At 33.8% G+C, this 20,349-nt stretch overlaps 1 protein-coding gene across 1 annotated transcript; it reads right to left on the reverse strand.

The window, feature by feature from the left end:
- Window positions 1–2,437: 2,437 nt before the first annotated feature.
- LOC111890178 (uncharacterized) lies at window positions 2,438–3,167 on the reverse strand. The gene is made up of 2 exons (XM_023886334.3): window positions 2,931–3,167; window positions 2,438–2,757 (listed from the first exon to the last, which is right to left on the reverse strand). The coding sequence occupies exons 1-2, from the start codon at window positions 3,072–3,074 to the stop codon at window positions 2,674–2,676; spliced, it is 228 nt and encodes a 75-aa protein (XP_023742102.1). The 5' UTR covers window positions 3,075–3,167; the 3' UTR covers window positions 2,438–2,673.
- Window positions 3,168–20,349: the final 17,182 nt, after the last annotated feature.

Consider the following 20,349-nt stretch of genomic DNA (forward strand, 5'->3'; position numbering starts at 1 on the left):
AAATAAAAAAAAAATAAAAAAAAATAAAAAAAAATAAAAAAACCTTGTAAATAGCGATTTAGAACGGTTATGATTGAACGTTCAAGCCATCAAAAGGTGCTAATTGACAAAGCTGTTATTCACTCCCTATGCTTAGTTATAATAATAATTGGGTTTATGTAAGGGTGGTTGTGTTCATTGCAAAGTTGCGAAAGGTTGCCCATGCATAGTTGTCTATATGCATTTCTTTTACCTTCTTGTTTTTTGTATGTATTTTGTTTTGAACTTCATGTAGGACATGCTGTTTTTCTGTTCCTTGATAGCTTTAAAGATTTTGGAAACCTATTGTTGTTGTTTTAGGCTAGGGGTATAATATTGAAAGACCATGTTTCACTTGTAATTGGCCGGGGATTTTAAGTTCCCAACACCATGTGTGGCTCTCTTTTAATGAATTATGTTTTCCAAGAAAAATTTAGGTTGCATTTAGTTACGAAAAAATTATTTTCATTATCCGTTTTCAGAAAATGAAATAAGTTTTTATTAGAAAATTTAGTAAACACATTCTCTTAAAAAAAACGTAAACACATTCTCTTAAAAAAAACTTATTAATTTACCATTTTTTATTTTAGAAATTTTAAAAATATGTTTATACGTGTTTTTTCTATCAGTTTTCATTTTTAGAAAATAGTAGTGGTAGTATGGTGGGGGTGGGGTGGTGGTGGGTTGGTGGTGGTGACGAAGGTGGCGATAATGGTCGTAATGGCGATGACATTGGTGGTGGGGCTGATGGTGATGTCGTTGTTGGTGGATGATGGCAACAATAGTAGTGGTGATGGTGGTGGGGTGGGGGTATTCGTGCTTGATAGTGTGTACGGGGTGGGAGAGGTGGCTTGAGGGTAGGTAGTGTTTATATTTTAGAAAAAAATAGAATTCAAAAATATGGAAAACAATAACTAATAATTTTCTAAAATTTTCTAAGTTCTTTATAATTTTGGAAAACAAAACATTTTTGTTTTCTTTAAAAAATTTAGAAAAAATGTTAAACTAAACATATTTTCTAGTTCTCATTTTTCTTAGAATTTTTTTTCCCATAAAACCACTCATTTTTCTGTAACTAAACATGCCCTTATATTTTTCAGATGCAGTTAGTGTTGGATCTTTTAATGAACTATTTATACAGTACAATTCTCAATGTTGATTATTTGCTAAATGAGTGTTTGGATGATGATTAATTCAAAACATATGTTACTACAATCTTTCGTTTGCAGATTATTTACGAAAAATGTCCAAAATTAGGAAAATAGATCCAAGAAATAACAATTTTTATGGGGTTTTATTGAATGAAACTATCTCTGTAAAAGTTGATGCTATGTATGTATAATGCATACATGTGTGCTTAACAGTGGCGGTCCCGGAACAAAATGTCAGGGGTAGCACATATGATTTTAAGGGTAGCATGCCCTAAAAATTGCATTACGCCGGAAAATTTATCAAAAACTACTAGGAGGTCCGCCCCCAGTCTGCTTATATGTTTTGGATTGCATTTGATTGGTATACATTAGGTACAAGACTAAACACAATTAATAACAATGTACTTTTTTGTTATTTAATTATGGCATTATATTTCTGTATATTCTTATCATGGTATTGGACTTCCAAATTATTTCTTATTAAGACATTAGACTTTGAAAAATCTTGGAGGTTGAATCATCTACATTTTATTAAAAACATTATGTCACTCAATTTTGTAGAAGTGGCTAGGCGCTAGTCAAGCGGTCCTTTGGGGACTAATTGGCTCACCTAAATTGTAAAGCAATTAATATTATGAAAATTAAATATGACCCATACCTATTTGTGGAAAGAAGATTGAAACACAAGGGTGAATACATAGTAATACTCTATCAAATAATGAACATCATGAGTTTTATTGTTTTTCAATTGATATTTCAATGTAGGGTCGATCATTGTTGGATTTAGTTGAAATGATGAATTGTAGACTTGATTATGTTTGACTAATTTATGCTGGTGAAACTGGGATGGACTTCATTCCAAAAGGAACTTCATAAGAGAATAGCAATGAACAATGGGTGTTAACATGTGGTTAAGTGGGAAATTAACATGACTAATATTGGTTAAACTTCTAACCTAACCATTGTGCTAAAGTATTTAAATGTAAAAGTGACACAGGTATATGGGGTTGTATGTTTAAATGAAGTTTATTTGTTCGAGATATAACTGGCATCCTAGTTGGCATTAGCTTACTACTTGCATAAATGAACCTAAACTGAGTTTAAGCATTGAAAGTGTGTACTAGTGTTCTTTCTGAACTTGTTTTCTGTTACATTTCTTAACTCTACATTCCATAAAGTTAATTTCAATTAATTAGGGTTTGATCAAACACAAAACCAGCTTATTTAAAATGAATACAGTGGTCAATTTAAATTAATGCTTGTTCTGGTGGAAATGTATTGGTTTTAGACCAAATTCATTATATTATAAACACCACAATACCATTTCAAGGTAAATTCGCAGCATCATACATATCATTACAACATATTTTCTCAATCTAATTAGAGCCAAAACCGTTTTTCTGGTTTACCCCTTCTCAAATTAGTTAAAAACTTTGCAAATGTTAAAACAGGAACAGGTGTAAACCAGATTAATTCGCAATTACTAAAAAAGATACGTACACAATCATTGAGAACTTGAGGTAATCGGAGGGAAAGGAGGCAATCGGAGAACAGCTTCTTCCGTCTCGATTGGGTCTGATCTTAGAATCTACAGGAGAAAACACAAAATCTTCAGAGTTGCATGATGGGAAATCAAACAAAGAGGCAGTCATAGAATCAATTGACCAAATGTGTGAAGATTATTCGTCATGAATTTCAGAAATCTAACTCTGATTTGGGAATGAAGAAGAGGTGAGTGGTGAAATTAGAGAAACAAAGTACCGGATCTTGAAGAAGCGGTTTGGTGTCATCGATAGCCGGCCTGAATTGGGGCTTATTATTGCTAACTTCTCTCTTGCTTGATAATACATCGCTGTCACAACCGCCTACGCGGCCGGATCTCATAGGTACTTCTGTAAGTTTCATCTGCCGATTTTCAAACTTGAAAAGGTAGACAGTCGGAGATTAGAGGCCGATATTTTGAAACCAGAGAGCGCCGTCCCGCTTGTATGTATTCGACAATCTACCTAATAAATATAAGAATGATTTTGTAAAATGTACTTCTCTCGTTAAATTTGCCACATGTCATTTTATCATAATTTTGAAATATATTTATTTTTCACTTATCAATTACTTCATTATTCATTTCCACTATATCATTTCATTAATTTAGTTTCTATAAATTAAACCTACTATAATAACTATTAATTTCAATTTTGAAATTTGAAATTTCAATTTCAATTTCAAATAAATTTACACTTTAAACCATTGTATTTAACATTTTATTATAATAACTCGTTTAGTACACGGGTCTAACAATTAAACACATAATTTTAATTAATTTATTCTTTGCATGTTTTTTTTTCATGATTTTCACTTATTTCATACTTCAAATTCAAATAAACTTCTCATTTAATCGCTCCTATTTAACATTATGTTTTAATTAACCCGTATAATATACGGGTTTCACAACAAGTGAGTTGCAATATATACAAGGTAAAAAAGTACTTTATAATCATAAATTACAAAAGAGGCCCATGTGGTTTGATGAAATTTACTTGTTCGCTCTAAATTAGAATTTTATTGTAATGGACAATCCTAGGGTTAAGGTTTTACTTTTTTGCAACTTTGCTTTTTCTAGCTTAGACCATTATAAAATAGGGATAACTACAAAATGAAAACCTTTTTGCATTATAGGCTAAACAATGATTTTAGGATTTTATTGAAACAACCACGTTGGTCTGAATGTAGTCATTTAAGACCTAACTTGTATGTAAAGTGTAATTTCTTTCATTTGAACCAAAGCTTAGAAAAAAAATTCTTCCCACTGGATTGGTATGTCTATTATCAACAATAGGGTGACATTGGAATTAAGGACTATTGACATGAAAATCCTTAAGTTTGTAAAGTTTTGTCAATTTTGTCACTGTGACGATTTTTAATACGTTAATGTCTAATATTTGTTCAGTTTTGTGTGTATTTTCCTTTTATCTGGTTTTTACCTAATACAACAGATCACCCTTACCCTATTTGGCGCTGATTATGGCGGTTTGTTGTGTAACATCTGGTTTCACGATGTTTCTTTAATTGGAAAGTTAGATTTTAAATTTATCATTCGAAGGTCTCGAACTTTAAGTGATGAAGTTTGGACCTTAAGGGAATGAGGTTTTGGGGCTAAGAGTGTAACACTTAAGACTTAAATGGCTTGTTTTGGGTTGGAAATAGTTTAGGCTTTAGCTGAATTGGGCCCCGCTAGATCACGCTTAGGCCTTAGGCCTCGGGATTTGGGAATATTTAAAGGTATTAAACCTAGGGTTTCGAAATTCGTAGCCTCCTTTAGCACATCTAATGAAACCCTAGCCTCTCTTGAAGCATTGGAGCTCATCCTCTCTAATAAATCCACTTTTGGTGTAGTTTTGTGTTTTTAAGAAAAGGAAACAACAAAGATTGGTCTTTGGAGCTTAGCACTTGAAGTATTAGGCCTTTTCTACTCCTTCTGGACCTTTGTAACTGTTGGATTAGATGCCTAAGCCCATAACTATTATTGGTATGTACTTGAACCGAGAGTAGCATGGTCCATTTGGGTTGCATGGCACCAGAACAATCTGAAGGATGGATAACTGAGAAAAGGTTAATATGATTTATTAATATATCATAAGTTCTAATATATTAATATGAAATCATATTATTTAATTAGTATTGGTCAAGAATTAGTTTGGAATTAATTTTGTGATCAAAAGAGACTAATTAAATATATGGGGATTGATTATGTAAATCATTCATTCTTATAATGTGGGCTTGTGATCCATAGTTCCTTATGTTGGGCTAAACCCATGTGGTGACCCATGGATGATTCATGGAGATTTAAACCCATGGAGCATGAGGAATATGGAAAGTCATGCACATTAGGGTTTTCATGGTGTAACCGTAATCAAGCCACACTATATAAGAACCCCTCTAGCTCATGAATTTAGCACTAATGGAAACACAAAAGGGCAAGCCGATTTTATGAGTGCAAGTGACATCTTATCAAGTTCCTCCATTTGTTGGTGGTGTTGTTTGATTCCATTTGAGGTGCAACACTTAGGGCACTAAGTTCTTAAAGGTCCAAGGTTTCAACTACACTAAAAGGTATGTCATCTAACTTGTATTTCATGTTGTTTATACTCCATTGTATGCTAGTTAGGATGATTCTTTGGAATATTGAATGTATGCATGTATAATAGAGAAAACATAGATCCAAAGCATCTAAGGTTGCATGTACACCATATGAGTGTTAGAATGCTCAAAACCCTTCAGTGGTATCAGAGCCTGTGGTTGTTTTTAATTATACTTAATGCTACTTGTATTTAAGCTTGAAAAATTGGTTTTCTATTGTTCTGGATAGTGGATTTGCCGATTCCAAGCACAATTCTGACCAACTCACCGAGTTGATGCTCCATAATGCAGATTTCGAGGTTTTTGGCTAGAATTGGACTATGATCATTACCCTAAGCTGTTTTTGAACTTATAAACCAGTTTTTATGTGGTAATGATCATGCTTATCCAATTTATAAGATAATTGTCAAAGTTTCATGTTTTGTATTAGCTTATATGATTATGCTAATTACATGAAATTTGTTTGATATGAATTATCTTGTTCATATGATTTTAATCCAGATCATGGACATTTTTTGACATGCTTGTTAGTTTATTTGATGATCTTTATGACCTTTAATGTACTCCATAACTTATCCTCAAGTTATGGAAAATGAAAAGTTTTTCTTTTAAAAGACTTCATTAAACTCATAGGTTATGGTCTTGAAGAGTTTTTTCCATAAATATTTTTACGAACTCCATAACTTGTCCTCAAGTTATGGATTTCCAAGAGTCTTTTCATTAAAGTCTATATTAAACTCATATGTTATGGATTCCAAAGGTTTTTGAATAGTTCAAAACTTGCCCTTAAGTTTGGGAATTTGTAAATGTAGAGTCTTCTTTTGACACATTTAGTTCCAAACCCTAGAATTTTAGAAGTTTAAAATTCAACCCTTATACTATTATAATATTATAGGTTTAATATATATATATATATATATATATATATATATATATATATATATATATATATATATTGCCATATTTATACATAGTTTTAGGCAATATTGATCTACATTTTATTAAATATTTTGGTTATTTGCACATAATTATGGTACTTATGAGGATAAAATGTTATTTGCAGCCAAAATAAAGCATTTTAGAAGGAAGGGACCAGAAGTGACAATTTATGGAACATTGGAGGCTTGAAGCATAAAAGATGAAGTAATTCACGGAATATACTGGGGTCACGACTTGAACTTGATGGCTACGACGTGGAATCGATCTTTCCAGAAGATAAGTACGCGAAGAAAGAATCCTTGGTGAATACGGATAATTCCTAAAGTCACGACATGGAGCTTCCTTCCATGACGTGGAACATGATTTTCCAAAAACTATATAAACCCCTCTCCATTACGAATTGGAGACTTTTGGCTGAAGGAAGAGGTTCCAGGAGGCGATTTACAGCAGAAATAAGGTTCTGGAAAAAGGGTTTTCAACACCAAAAGAGTAAAAGTTCATAATTAAGTTATTTTTTTCATACTTATGAATATGTTTTCTTATTTGAGTTGTGTTTATGTGTTAGTTGCTACTATGAGCAGTTGAATCTATCTATTCTTATCTAGCTAGATGAAGCTTCTAACTTATGAATAGCATAATTTTATATGGATTTATTTAGTTGGTGAATTGCTTGTGTTTGATTTATTGTTACCTAGCATGCTTATTTTGTTGCTTTAGTTGCTTAAATTCATGTTATGTGTAGCTTAGTGACCATTAACTGCATGAACTTGATAACCTAGTAATTTAGTGAACATTGAATTGCTAGAGCTATGATCAACCAAAATCTTAGTTAGTAATTGAAGTAATTAATTTTGCTGTGCTAGAGAACATAGATTATGACCATAATTCTGGAAAAAGGGTTTTTAACACCAAAAGAGTAAAAGTTCATAATTAAGTTATTTTTTTGATACTTATGAATATGTTTTCTTATTTGAGTTGTGTTTATGTGTTAGTTGCTACTATGAGCAGCTGAATCTAGATACTCTTATCTAGCTAGATGAAGCTTCTAACTTATGAATAGAATAATTTTATATGGATTTATTTAGTTGGTGAATTGCTTGTGTTTGATTTATTGTTACCTAGCATGCTTATGTTGTTGCTTTAGTTGCTTAAATTGATGTTATGTGTAGCTTAGTGACCATTAACTGCATGAACTTGATAATCTAGTAATTTAGTGAACATTGAATTGCTAGAGCTAGGATCAACCAAAATCTTAGTTAGTAATTGAAGTGATTAATTTTGCTGTGCTAGAGAACATAAATTATGACCATAATTGTGTTTGCATGATAAAGCTTACATAGCATATTCATAAGCATAATTGGTTATGTGTTTAATTGTGTGTGACCATACATAGTTATACATGAATTAATTAACTATTAGAAAATTTAGACCTAAATTACTAATATAATAACAACCAACTTAATAATCCATAATTATTTGCTAGCCATAAGGACGAAGTGGATTCGAACTAGATAAGAGTGTTTTTAATTATTGATTGAAATTGAGTTAAGTTAGTCTGATCTTGCAAAATCAGATAAAAACCCTTTTTAGCTTGTTAAATAATTAAATTAATTTAATAGTAAGTAGATTAATTAATAACACCGTTCCCCGTGATCGACACCCGACTTACCCAAGCTATACTGTAATCTGACTAGGTACACTGTCTATAAGTGCATAGTTAGTCTAAGTTTGTTAGGTTATAAATATTAAAATTAGTGGGTACTTCCGTGCACATCAATAAGAGTAAAGTCAGTCTTATTGTTAGTAGGCCTCATTCAAGAAGCCGGTCTATAAGGGGGTATAAGGTTACTACCTATAAAATGACAGTTTAATGGGTGTCCACTCTCACCTACCGCTTCCTTGACTTGTAGAGGGTCGTTAACCGAACGGGTAGGATAGGACTCTAATTATCCCTTCATTAAAAGTACAATGATAAATATAAAGTAACTAAACACTTATAAATTCCCAAATCTTAGTTACTTAGGAAAATGTGAATATGGTGCTAACCCATGAAATTGCACTTTGCACCTTGTTAAGTCGTTAGTGGAGCGTATGTGGTTAAGCAGCACACTAATCTGGGACTAACAGTGTGTGGCAAAGGGTAGCTTGAAGTTAATCATAGATCAATGGAGAGTGTGTGTTTAACCGACACATTAATTAGGTGATTGTAACATTGCCTGTACCAAGTTAATTTGCATGGTTATTCACACCTTGCTTGTGATCCTCGACATCCCAATCACAAACTTAAAGGGCATAATCAAGATTTAAACATGTCATTGAATAGTTCAATGAATCTTAAAGGATCTAGGAATTTCAGTCCATTTAAAACCTAATGTTCAATTTCGTTTTTCATGGTGGAGATTAGTAAATCGTCATTTACCTACCTTCAAATGTTTTGTGATTTGGATTACGACATCCCTCTTCCAGATTGTAAAATATTGTGTTGGGTCCTAGCTTTAATATTTCATTTGGGTGTTATATTAACGACTTAAATCAACTAAACTTGAATTTCTCCCGTATAGATGTCTAGTTCAGACAACTATGGTCTTCCCAAATCTTTTGGAATTAGCTTTCCTCATGAATACGATATTCCACAAGACAGTTAAGGTGAAAGATTAATGCCTTCTTTGTGCTATAGTGGAACTTCACTTCCTCCACCTCCTATAATAATTCTCCTTAACCCACAAGTTCAAGGTCACTCAAAGCCCAATTGGCAGGAATGAAAGTCTGTATGTGGTCACATCTTGGAGATGAAATTACATATTGACAAGCTAGGAGAGTTGGGTGTCGAAGTCTTGAGGAAGTTGGCTATTAACTGGGTTCTTCAATCACTTCCGAAGTCATATGGAAAGTTCTTTAGGGACTACTATATGACAGACCACGACATGACCCTTATCGATCTTACCTATTTGCTTGTTGCTACTGAATCATGAATGATTTAAAGCACTGGAAATGCAAATTTGGTTGGAAGATCTACTTCCCAAACTTCCATGGATGTTGATAATGGTAATCATTGGAAGTCAAGAAAAGATTTCTCCTTGCAAGGGAAAGGGAAATGCTAAGTCTGTGATTGTCCCATGTACCATTCCCAAAGAGTCCATATGTTTCTATCGCCAAGAGAAGGGGCATTGGTTGCGAAGCTGTCGTATCTACCTGAAAGACCACAAAGATGGTAAAGTCAGAGTGCATGACTCTACTTCCGGTAAAGACCACTGTCTAACTATATTAAGTTCTCATTTGGAGATTCTTAATACATGATGTGACTAGGTCACATTTTGATGTTTCGTAGAATCGAAGAAATGAAAGGGAACTTAAAGGAAGAGTAAGTTGATTCTGATCGTGAATAGATGGATTTCGATCGCATGGTTCGATGATCAAAATTTTGAGCTATTGCTTAAGAGTTATGATAGATTGCTTAGGAATACATAACAACATAGTTTTCATTTGTATTGGCATTGTAAGGAAAAGTTTTTCCGCAGTTCTATAAATAAAAGATTTTTTTTTAAATTTATTTATTTTTAAGTTTCTTTACAATGTCATTTGTGAAAATTGTCGTTTATATGTTTCCATTGATAGCAATATGAATTTGATTCTTTCCTTTGTGGTAGTGTCATAATTTACCAAATAAGGAAAGATTCTCATCACCCATGTTTCAATTGGATGGGAACTTGGAATCATGCAACTTGTATTGTGTGATGAATGAGAATTATCATCTTTGGGAAATTAAGATTAATTCCTTGTTCACATGAATATGTGAGTCAAGTGAAGGACTAGGGGATCGGGTAAATTGGGTGTACGCTGGTCAAGTCCACCATAAAGAATGATAAGTCTATTCGTCACGATTTACTAAAGTTTAGTAAATATGGTTATGTTTACAAGTTTAAGTATAATCCTGAACATTGAAAAAGTTTCAATGTATAGCAGGATGAATAAGAAGAATAAAATTAGGCAGAAAGATAAAATTTTATCCAATCTGAAATGATGGGAGAGTACTTGAGTATCGTTTTTTATGATCATCTTAGTGATTATGAAAACTATATCATAATTGATCCTCTAAGGACATCTTAGTGCATTTGTATGGCTAAGAAGAGGAATCGTGAATTGTTGAAATGGTTAAATCAAGAAGATGAGTCTTACTTCGTTCCATAACAAGTCTTAGAGTCATACTCCAAGATTGTGCCTTGAGTGACATAATCTTAAGAAGGTTTATAACACTTATCAAATGTAGAGTAAAATGTTTTCTACTCTTGTACATTTGAAATTGGTAAGATGTGATGTCTTGGATAAGCAAAGACCAACTAAGACAAATTGTGTGAAGTGTTTTTCTTGATAAGAATTCGCACTAACTCCTGAATATTTGTTTGTCAAGGAATGGTTCTTGACAAGAGATACTGATATGTCAAGAATTCAGTGGGAGTCTTAAGGATCTTGACAAGTTTCAAGAGCTAATCAAGAATAAAACCTATTGTTTATCACTAGCACACGACTTGCGGTTTTGTAACCTATCATGTTGGCATATTCTTGTTTTTGTGCCCATTCCAGTAAATTTAACTATGCATGTGAGTTCTATGAGTTCTCAGTTGTTTGCATAACAACCTTGGAAGCAATGGTAGGCCCTTTGTGCTACCAGGTGGCAAGAAATTAAGATTAAACAAGTTCAGTCCATATAAGTTTGGATTTGTCACTAACCTTGTCTTGTGATTATGGTTATGACAAATTCACATGGATAGGAACACATACACCATAAAATCTTAATGTCATAAGGTTCCTCTCCAATTCATGAAAATGATTGTGAGGAAACGCTTACACTAAGTAGATTTTAAGGAGATTGCAATTGTGATATTTGCACTCTCAAATTTGATTATGATTACGGCATCCCTATTCATAATTTTGAATTGTGAGAAATGGCAAAAGGTCTAAACATTTGAGAATTATTGATGTAAGTTCTTAAATTGTTTAGACATACATGTGAGCTATCTAAGGAAAGGTGTATGAGTTTGAGAAGCCTAGATAAAGTCTTATCAAAGCATATCATGTCAGAAATCTGAACTTCGGTAAGAAAGTCAATGAAGTATTGATTTCTAGAAGTCCAGTTGATTTCTGAATACATGTCAAACCTAGTGGGAGTATAAGTGCTATGCTAGTGAAGTAATGATTGTTATGCTAGTGGGAGCATAATCAGTTATGATAAATGTTGCAAGATTAGCAATGTTAATTATAGAAAACAAAAGTTACAATCTGCAAGTTGTAGAGTTTGGAAAGTTGTTTTGCTATAATTAAAGGAGAGGATATTATACTTCATTTCAAATCTAAAAGCTTAGATTGTGAGATTTTAGTCAAATTTAGTCATGATTGTGTTAATTGCGTTCTCAAAATTCGATGATGATTAGGACATCCCTTTTCATAATTCAACTTATGAGAACATGGAATAGAAATATTGTAGCAAAAGACTGGTTAGGTACTATCATGTCTTTATGAATCGTGTGCAATATGCTTCAGGTATAGGATCAATTACATGTGCTATAATATTTATCCGTTCTAAAATTTTCCAAGTGCCTAGGGCATTAAGAGGGAAAAAGGAATAGAACCGGATATGACTAAAGTGGTTAAACAACTATTAAGGACAGTCTAAGGTTCGCTAAGGAATGGTCACTTATAGTTGGAACTATAAAAATGGATGGACCATATTGACATATTCTGTAAAGAGGCAACTCTTGTTCATAAGTAATAGTCAAAATGGGAATATGGATATGTTTCTATAGGTGGAAGTCATTCCTTAAATATGTGTAAGATTAGAAAACTTAATGCAAGAAGGATGTTCAAAAGTATGTACTTTGAATTTGAGACTTCGCTTCCTTGGAATTGTTTTGTTGTCAACCTCCATTGGAATACTTTGTAATGTCTGTAGCCAAGTCTCTGTGACTTTTGTGCTTAGTCATTACAAGAGGATCATTGCATATAAGTTTAAAATATAACATATTATAGTAAATGACAATAATTTGATATTCTTACATTTACGGTAAGGATTTGGGATTGTGAAATGAGCATCATTGAAATATTTTCAATTGATCTATTTCACAAAGTAGGGACCATAGACAAACATAATGTGCATGCTTGGAGCATGACATAGCTATTGTTTAGACAAACATAGTGTGCATGCTTGGAGCATGACATGAATATTGTTTTAATTCAAGTATTAAGTTGATTATTCGAAACATTATACAATGAATAATGAGTAATCAATATGACTCAAAAGTTTTTGGGCTATATAGGATTAGTATTATTCTTGTGTTTCACTTTGCATGTTTTGACTTCCCGAATAACTAGGTTATTCAAACCATCCACAATCAATCATACTTTGGAAGTAGGTATTGAGGCAAGAATTTCGTGAATGGGTTTGTAGTTTGTCTAGGACATAGCTGCAGAGTTCTTGAGTGCTCCTAGAATAAGATTCGAGTATTAGATTCAACCCATGCTCATCTGAATCACTTCATGGATTTTATCACGAGTGATTGTGAGACGATAATATCTTATATTCTTGAAACGGAGATGTGTGAGTTGTAGTTGCGATTCGGTTGCACATTGTCATATGTAAACGCACCAGTAATTTGGTGTTATAAAACATATTGTTGTGTATAATTTGATGAGTAAATACAAACGAGCATTTAGGGAGAAGTTATCCGTTCCTTTTACCACACATGGATAAAAGCGATATATGTGGGCCTCTCGATGATTTAGTGATGACACCCCTAAGTGCTTGGCCAAGCCTGGACCGATTTGATTTGTTCAATTAGTCAGTCGTCATAAATCAGAAATTGGGAAACAACAGATGGACAGAAAGAATGATTAAAATCCACGTCTCAGTCCATATGATATCTAGAATGGAGGAATATATGATCCCTTATCTAATGGATTCGTCATTGACTAGGTCAACAACGACTTTTAAGAGCTACGATTGCTAGTCGGGCTGGAGTCATGCTTGCAATAATAGTTATTAGACTTATCCAAGTGGGAGACTATTGGATTAGATGTCTAAGCCCATAACTATTATTGGTATGTACGTGACCCGAGAGTAGCATGGTCCATTTGGGTTGCATGGCACCGGAACAATATGAAGGATGGATAACTAAGAAGAGGTTAATATGATTTATTAATATATCATAAGTTCTAATATATTAATATGAAATCATATTATTTAATTAGTATTGGTCAAGAATTAGTTTGGAATTAATTTTGTGATCAAAAGAGACTAATTAAATATATGGGGATTGATTATGTAAATCATTCATTCTTATAATGTGGGCTTGTGATCCATAGTTACTTATGTTGGGCTAAACCCATGTGGTGACCCATGGATGATACATGGAGGTTTAAACCCATGGAGCATGAGGAATATGGAAAGTCATGCACATTAGGGTTTGCATGGTGTAACCTTAATCAAGCCACACTATATAAGAACCCCATCTAGCTCATGAAATTGGCACTAGTGGAAACACAAGAGGGCAAGCCGATTTTATGAGTGCAAGTGACATCTTCTCAAGTTCCTCCATTTGTTGGTGGTGTTGTGTGATTCCATTTGAGGTGCAACACTTGGGGCACTAAGTTCTTAATGGTCCAAGGTTTCAACTACACTAAAAGGTATGTCATCTAACTTGTATTTCATGTTGAATGTATGCATGTATAATAGATAAAATATAGATCCAAAGCATCTAGGGTTGCATGTACACCTTAGGAGTGTTAGAATGCTCAAAACCCTTCAGTAACTTCAAAGATCTAAGTTTTATCCCTTTTCTTCCATAGATCTATGAGTTGTTGGGTTTTTGCTCCATTTTTATGAGTTTTGGTTCCTTTGTGGCTTGTTCTATTGAGTTTGGAGAGCTCTTGAGCTTTTGATTTATCTTTAGTTCTAGATCTAATCACATAATGGAATAAGTGCGCATGCAAGAGCCCTCTTTTCTTAATTCATGAGGATAAGTGTGTTTTGGATACTTTCGGACTTAGGGATTCGTTTATGGAGTGATTTAGCTTTGCTTATGGATGAAGTTGGAAAAACTTTATTCATTAAGACCCTTGTGAGAAACAAATCTAAAGTTTTGAGCTTTTGGACTTAAAGGATTAAGTCCTTAATGAGGAAGATTGCTTAACTAGATTTAGCGGCAAAACTTGTTTAGGGTTACAATAAGATTGTGGAATTTTTTTTGAACTATTCTATCATTTAGTGGATCACGGGACGACCAGTCAACGGTCATGACGTGTAGGCATTGATATTTGAGTTTTTGACTGGTCTGACTTTTTGGATCAAACTTGGAGGTTTTGAACTTTAGGATGAGGTTCAGTCTGTGATTGGTTTAGACGGTTCATGTATCTGATTCTTTGAGACTTCGGTAATCAGATTCAACTCTAGGATTCAAGTGAGTCTTCTCACTATATTATGTAGGACACTATGTGTCATGATATGTTTGCTTATCTTTGTGACTTATATGGAAGACTGTAGGGGAACCATATCATTTTTATGAAAGACTATGGGGGACCATAGTAATTGTGTGAAAGATTATGGATGGACCATAGCAAGAAAGACTGTAGTGGGATTATAGCAACGGAAGTAATTTTAAGACTATGGGTGGACCATAACATTCACATGGGTTGAAATATACCCTTAGGATGGGGGCCCATTGTTATGTGTTATATGTGGTATTTTGGAGAACTCATTAATCTTTGTTCTTATAGTTGTGAATTACATGTGTTTCAGGTACTCGTCAGATCGTGAGAAGGCAAAGTTGTAACTGTACTGTGACATCCCCAATTTCACGGCCAAAAAAGACCGATTTGTTTATCCTTTGTTTTATAAATCAGAGTAATCGTTTGAAGAAAACAGTTACGGAATTTGCTCCCAAAACAAAATGTGATAAGAATTTATCAAAGCATTTCTTTAAAGAAATGTATTTTCATTAAATAACAAAATCTTGGGATGTCATGTTTTGATACAGACCAAAAGAATAAGCAGTATAAAATAGACCTTACAACAGTTATTTATAACTACTGATCTATAATCCAAAATCTCTCGTCAAGTCCACCAACTTATACTCTTGTGTCATTACCTGTAATGCAAAGAAAACTGAGTGGGTCAGGCTTGGGAGCCTGGTGAGCATATAGGGTTTTCAACCCACAATAATATATTTATTAGATTTAATCATCAAACAATCAACCCAATTACCCATCCTCATTATCTCCATTTATCTTAAGGATCTACCCTAAGAATCATCTATCCTTCATTCTTAAGGATCGACCTAAGGTATAGGTACGAAGTCACATCGTTGCCAGGGTTTACTCAATAGACGCTAAGTCCATAGTCACCAAGGTTTATACAATAGGCGCTAACTCCATAGTCACCAAGGCTTATACAATAGGCGCTAACTCCATCGTCACCAAGGCTTATACAATAGGCGCTAACTCCATAGTCACCAAGGCTTATACAATAGGCGCTAACTCCATAGTCACCAAGGTTTACTTAACAGTAGGCGCTAACTCCATAGTCACTAAGGTTTATACAATAGGCGCTAACTCCAAAGTCACCAACTATCCCATCTACCCATGTTCTACCCAACATTTTCGTAGATATAAATATACACTTTTATACATAGTTTAAAACCTGTATAGCATGTTCATCCAATACACATTCCAAATAATAGATGAGACACATACACATAAAACGTATCTCATACAGAATAACTCCTATCTATGAGTTAGAAGAAAGTAACTACACACTCACACAAAACATATACTTAATACATTCAAACAATACTTGTATTAAAAACGTGTTTGTGAAAGGGACTATACACTCACTTGATCAGAAGATGATCAGACAACACTACGACTTGCAGAAGTAGTATTCTTTGGTAGATCTGGAAGATCTTCACAAAAACCAGGCTCCTCGCGGGCAGAGCTTCGGCTCGGGAATTGATCTTCTCAGGATCTTCGGGCTTCGGGACTCGCTTTGGGTCTCGGGATGATATCGGGGCTTCGGGGGTACTTCTTTACATGTAAATCGAGGTAATATGGGTGAGAGATGAGAGAATGAGCAACCAAACTCGACTGACCCTTCAAATCTATTCATAAGGCAAAATTGGCCCTTGCCACATCGTGGGCTTGGTCGTCACTGCATGCGTCATCGCAAGTTGCATCTGGGGGACTCCCGGAGGTGTCAGAAGACTAGCCACGTCGTGGCACTGCTTGCCACGTCGTGGTATCAGACAGTTTTGGGGTTTCGCGCCCCGAACTTTAGAAATTCATAACTTTCGAATACGAACTCTGTTTTCGACGTTCTTTATATCGACGCGAAGGTGAGATTATGCTCTACAACTCTCGTTTAGATTCCATTGGCTAATTTTGACTTTATTTTTAATATATTATAATTATATTACTTATATATTATTTTTAGTAGGCCGGGACAGAAAAACTCCGTTATAAACTCATAACTCCTTCGTTTGATGTTCGTTTTCGTCCGTTTTTCCGTTGTTGCACTACTATCGATGAGATCTTCAATTCTCATTTAGATTGTTTTGGATAAATATTGCTCAAATGTAAATTCACTGTTTACGTCGCGCTGTGTCGTGCCGGTTCTGTCGTGAAACTTCGACAGGTCATGACTTCTTCATTATAACTCGGATTTCGATGTTCTCTATATATTCGGAAACCTCGTAACGTAAACTACATCTTAGTTAAGATTAATCCTTCTAAATAATCTTTCCTAAAAAAGTCATTTTTGACGCTTATCGTCTCTAAATTGACTAGCCCCGATCTACGAGCGTTACATGTACACACACATCGAAAATTTTATACTTCTAGATTTCGTGATGCTTTTCTTGATAACTCTAATTATGGATTTTGGTTTATGGAACAAATGGTCTTACATTGATTACTATTGTATGAACATTGGTGTTTATATTAATTTTAAAAATGAAAATTTTGGTTCGAAAAATGGGACGTTACAAGTTGGTATCATAGACTTTGTTTTAGGGATTTGGATGAACATCTGTGTGATTCCAAACTCAAACTAAGGATCTGAGAATTTTCACAAACCTTTTTGAATTGAATTTTATAAAGAAGAGAAAGGTGATGCGACGTGTTAAGTCAGCCGGAGCTCGAACAGGAAATTGGTTCCCAAAATATCCATACTTGTTTTATATATATATATATATATATATATATATATATATATATATATATATATATATATATATATATATATATATATATATATATGTTGATATGCGAACTACTAGAAATGCATGCTAGTAAGTAGGATAAGGATCTTTCAGGAATCGCATGCTAGAATTTTCTGATATTTAAGATGCCTTTTAGCGTAGGAATTTCTCGTTATGTGCTACTTGAATGTTAAATGCTTTATTGTTGATTGTTTTGTGCTGCTTGAAACCAATATCAATATTAGTTAACTGTTATGTGAATATGTTATTATTGCATTCCCTAGAATTAGATAGTTTCAGATTGCTTGGTTTAGCCTTAATGCATAACTCTTGTTTGAGTCCAACCGTTGTAGTGCATGATCTCTTAGTCGAAGGACTACCTAATTCTAGTTGGATGTAGTTAGTATTTGTATGATAGTTAATTCTTATTGATAAAAGTTTCTTTCCCAACGAGATAACATAGTTATTTCTTACTGATAAAAGTTTATTTCCTAACGAGACAATAGGGTGAGCTGGGATTCCTAGTAACATAGGAAAAGTGTTAAAATATGCTAGTGTGGTCATATGAGTGAGAAGAATCCTAGAAGGAGAGTTTAGGAAAAGAGTGGTGTGTGCTCATGTAAGCATGTGTATATGGTGTTAGAACATTTAGTAATGGTAGTGAGTAGTGACTTGGGAAATTCGAAACAATTCTTGGGATGGGTACGGATATGTGTGGAAGGTGGTATGGGCCGATACTACGACAAGCACAAGATCTGTACGGGGATCAGGAAGGGTCGAAGAAGTTACTAACAAATTAGTAGATGGTAGATAGTGTGTTATGACACTATGGTTCTTTTTGTAGCATGTTTCCATCCCTATTGATTGTATGATTAAGGTTAGAGAATGATTATAGTAGTTCTTCGGGCCTAAGTGACCATAGGGGTTTGGGTCCGAATGGTGCAAAAATATGCAAGATGATTGACTTTAAGGACTAAAGGTCCTTGTTCGAGATGGTACTAGATTGATTGATGGGACTTGACAAGGAAGCGATTATTGCGATTAACACACCATGAATCATTTTGAAAAGCATGGAAAGATTAAAACAACCATAGAAAAGAAAAGATTACAACCTTTGAAGTCTTTGATTCTCAAGGGAAATGGAAGTTGATGAAGTGAGACATGAAGCTCCAAAGTAGAAGCTTTCTAGAGGTATACACCAAGCAAGAGTAAACCACTAAAACATGCTAGTTTTCACTTGTATTAAGTTATCCTTAATCCTTAAAATTTTATACTAAATAAACCTTAAAACTAGAAGCCACTTAATCATTCCAAACATGCATGGAATTGCAAGGGATGGAGATGGAAGAAAGCACCAAGAGTTTACAGTTTATGGGATAAAATGAAGAAGAGAATAAGTAAAAAAAACTAGCTAGTTTTTTTCACTCTCTCTTCTTTATATACTAAGAGATATATACTTGAGTCAATGATAGTCATAAAGGAATGTATGGTCTTTCTTACAAGCATGGAGTGCAAGAACAAAGACCAACACACAATATATGGCATGAGCTAAGGGCCACACGGTTTTGGCTAGCCAAAGTCAAAAATAGATTGTCCTTTATAGTTTACTTCTAACTAGTTAGTTACATGTGTAATTAGATGATTACTTAAAGTATACATTTAATTTTACTTGACTTATATATTTGTACAATGTTTTTGGAAGCTCTCATCGTGTGGTTACCTGATTATTTTCCATCACCAAAAATGTGCGAATCAGGGATGATACTCATGCATTAGGTTGGTTCGGTGTTGATGAAAGAATAAAGAATGAAGAATCATATAAGGAATTTTGACGATGCAGGAGATAAACAAACATCAACCTAGTATTACGAAATGAGAAGATATTTACTTACCAAAATATATGACGTATGGAAATAAAAGTGTAACACATGTATTGGATGTGAGCAATGTTGGAGGGTGGTGGTGCTCCAAAGTTATGGCGGTGGTGTTAGGGTTTCAATTGTAGATACCACAAAACTTTTCACCAAAAGATCGAGAGTTGTTGTATGTGGTGCCTTAGGGCTAAGATTGATATAGGTGTTTCACCAAAAATTCGTGATATCAACCGTTCATTAGGCGGGAAAAATTTGTAACCTCCTTTTACAGTAAAACAGAGAGTGGCTAGATAAGTGGAAACAAATTCAATGTATCTTAAAAATAATAAATTCCTAGTCAATTACCGTTATTAATTTGAAATCGTATTAAATATATGTCAAAAAACAATTGTGCCATATGGAATATGAAATTTATTGATACATTATCGTAATTGGTGTTTTTTATTTGCTATTTTCTAGTAATGACTCATATAGACAATAAAGGTTGAAATTAGAAACACATGTGGTTATCAAGGCGTCTAGTTGTTGTATCGCAACCGGAAGATCTTCAAACATGTGGGTTCAAAAGATCTAGGTGTGAAAATGGAACTATGACATATACTACTATAACCCCTCAAAATGAACACCCCTTACATGTCTGAGGCCTTGTGCGAAAATCAAAGTGAGGGCCCTTAAAAATATATAAAATATTATTAAGTAAATTTTCTAGCACTAAATTCGAAACTCAAAGTTTCTAACAAACATCTCGTAAATTCATTTCAACGACATCACGTTTTAACTCATTAAATGTTCTAGCTTTTAGAATCATATACGTTTACTGGAATATCTTATTTGTCATCATCAATACCATTCAAGGTGGCTATGTCTTCATCTATACAATGCATATCTTCTGGCACTTGCAGTTCAACTTCTTCTTCTTTAGGTTCTTTCACAACATCATGAGCTTCTTCTCCATTTTTTTCACATCTTCATGAGCTTCATCCATGT

This window comes from Lactuca sativa, chromosome 6 (assembly GCF_002870075.4).
Source record: "Lactuca sativa cultivar Salinas chromosome 6, Lsat_Salinas_v11, whole genome shotgun sequence".
Lineage (NCBI taxonomy): Eukaryota > Viridiplantae > Streptophyta > Magnoliopsida > Asterales > Asteraceae > Lactuca > Lactuca sativa.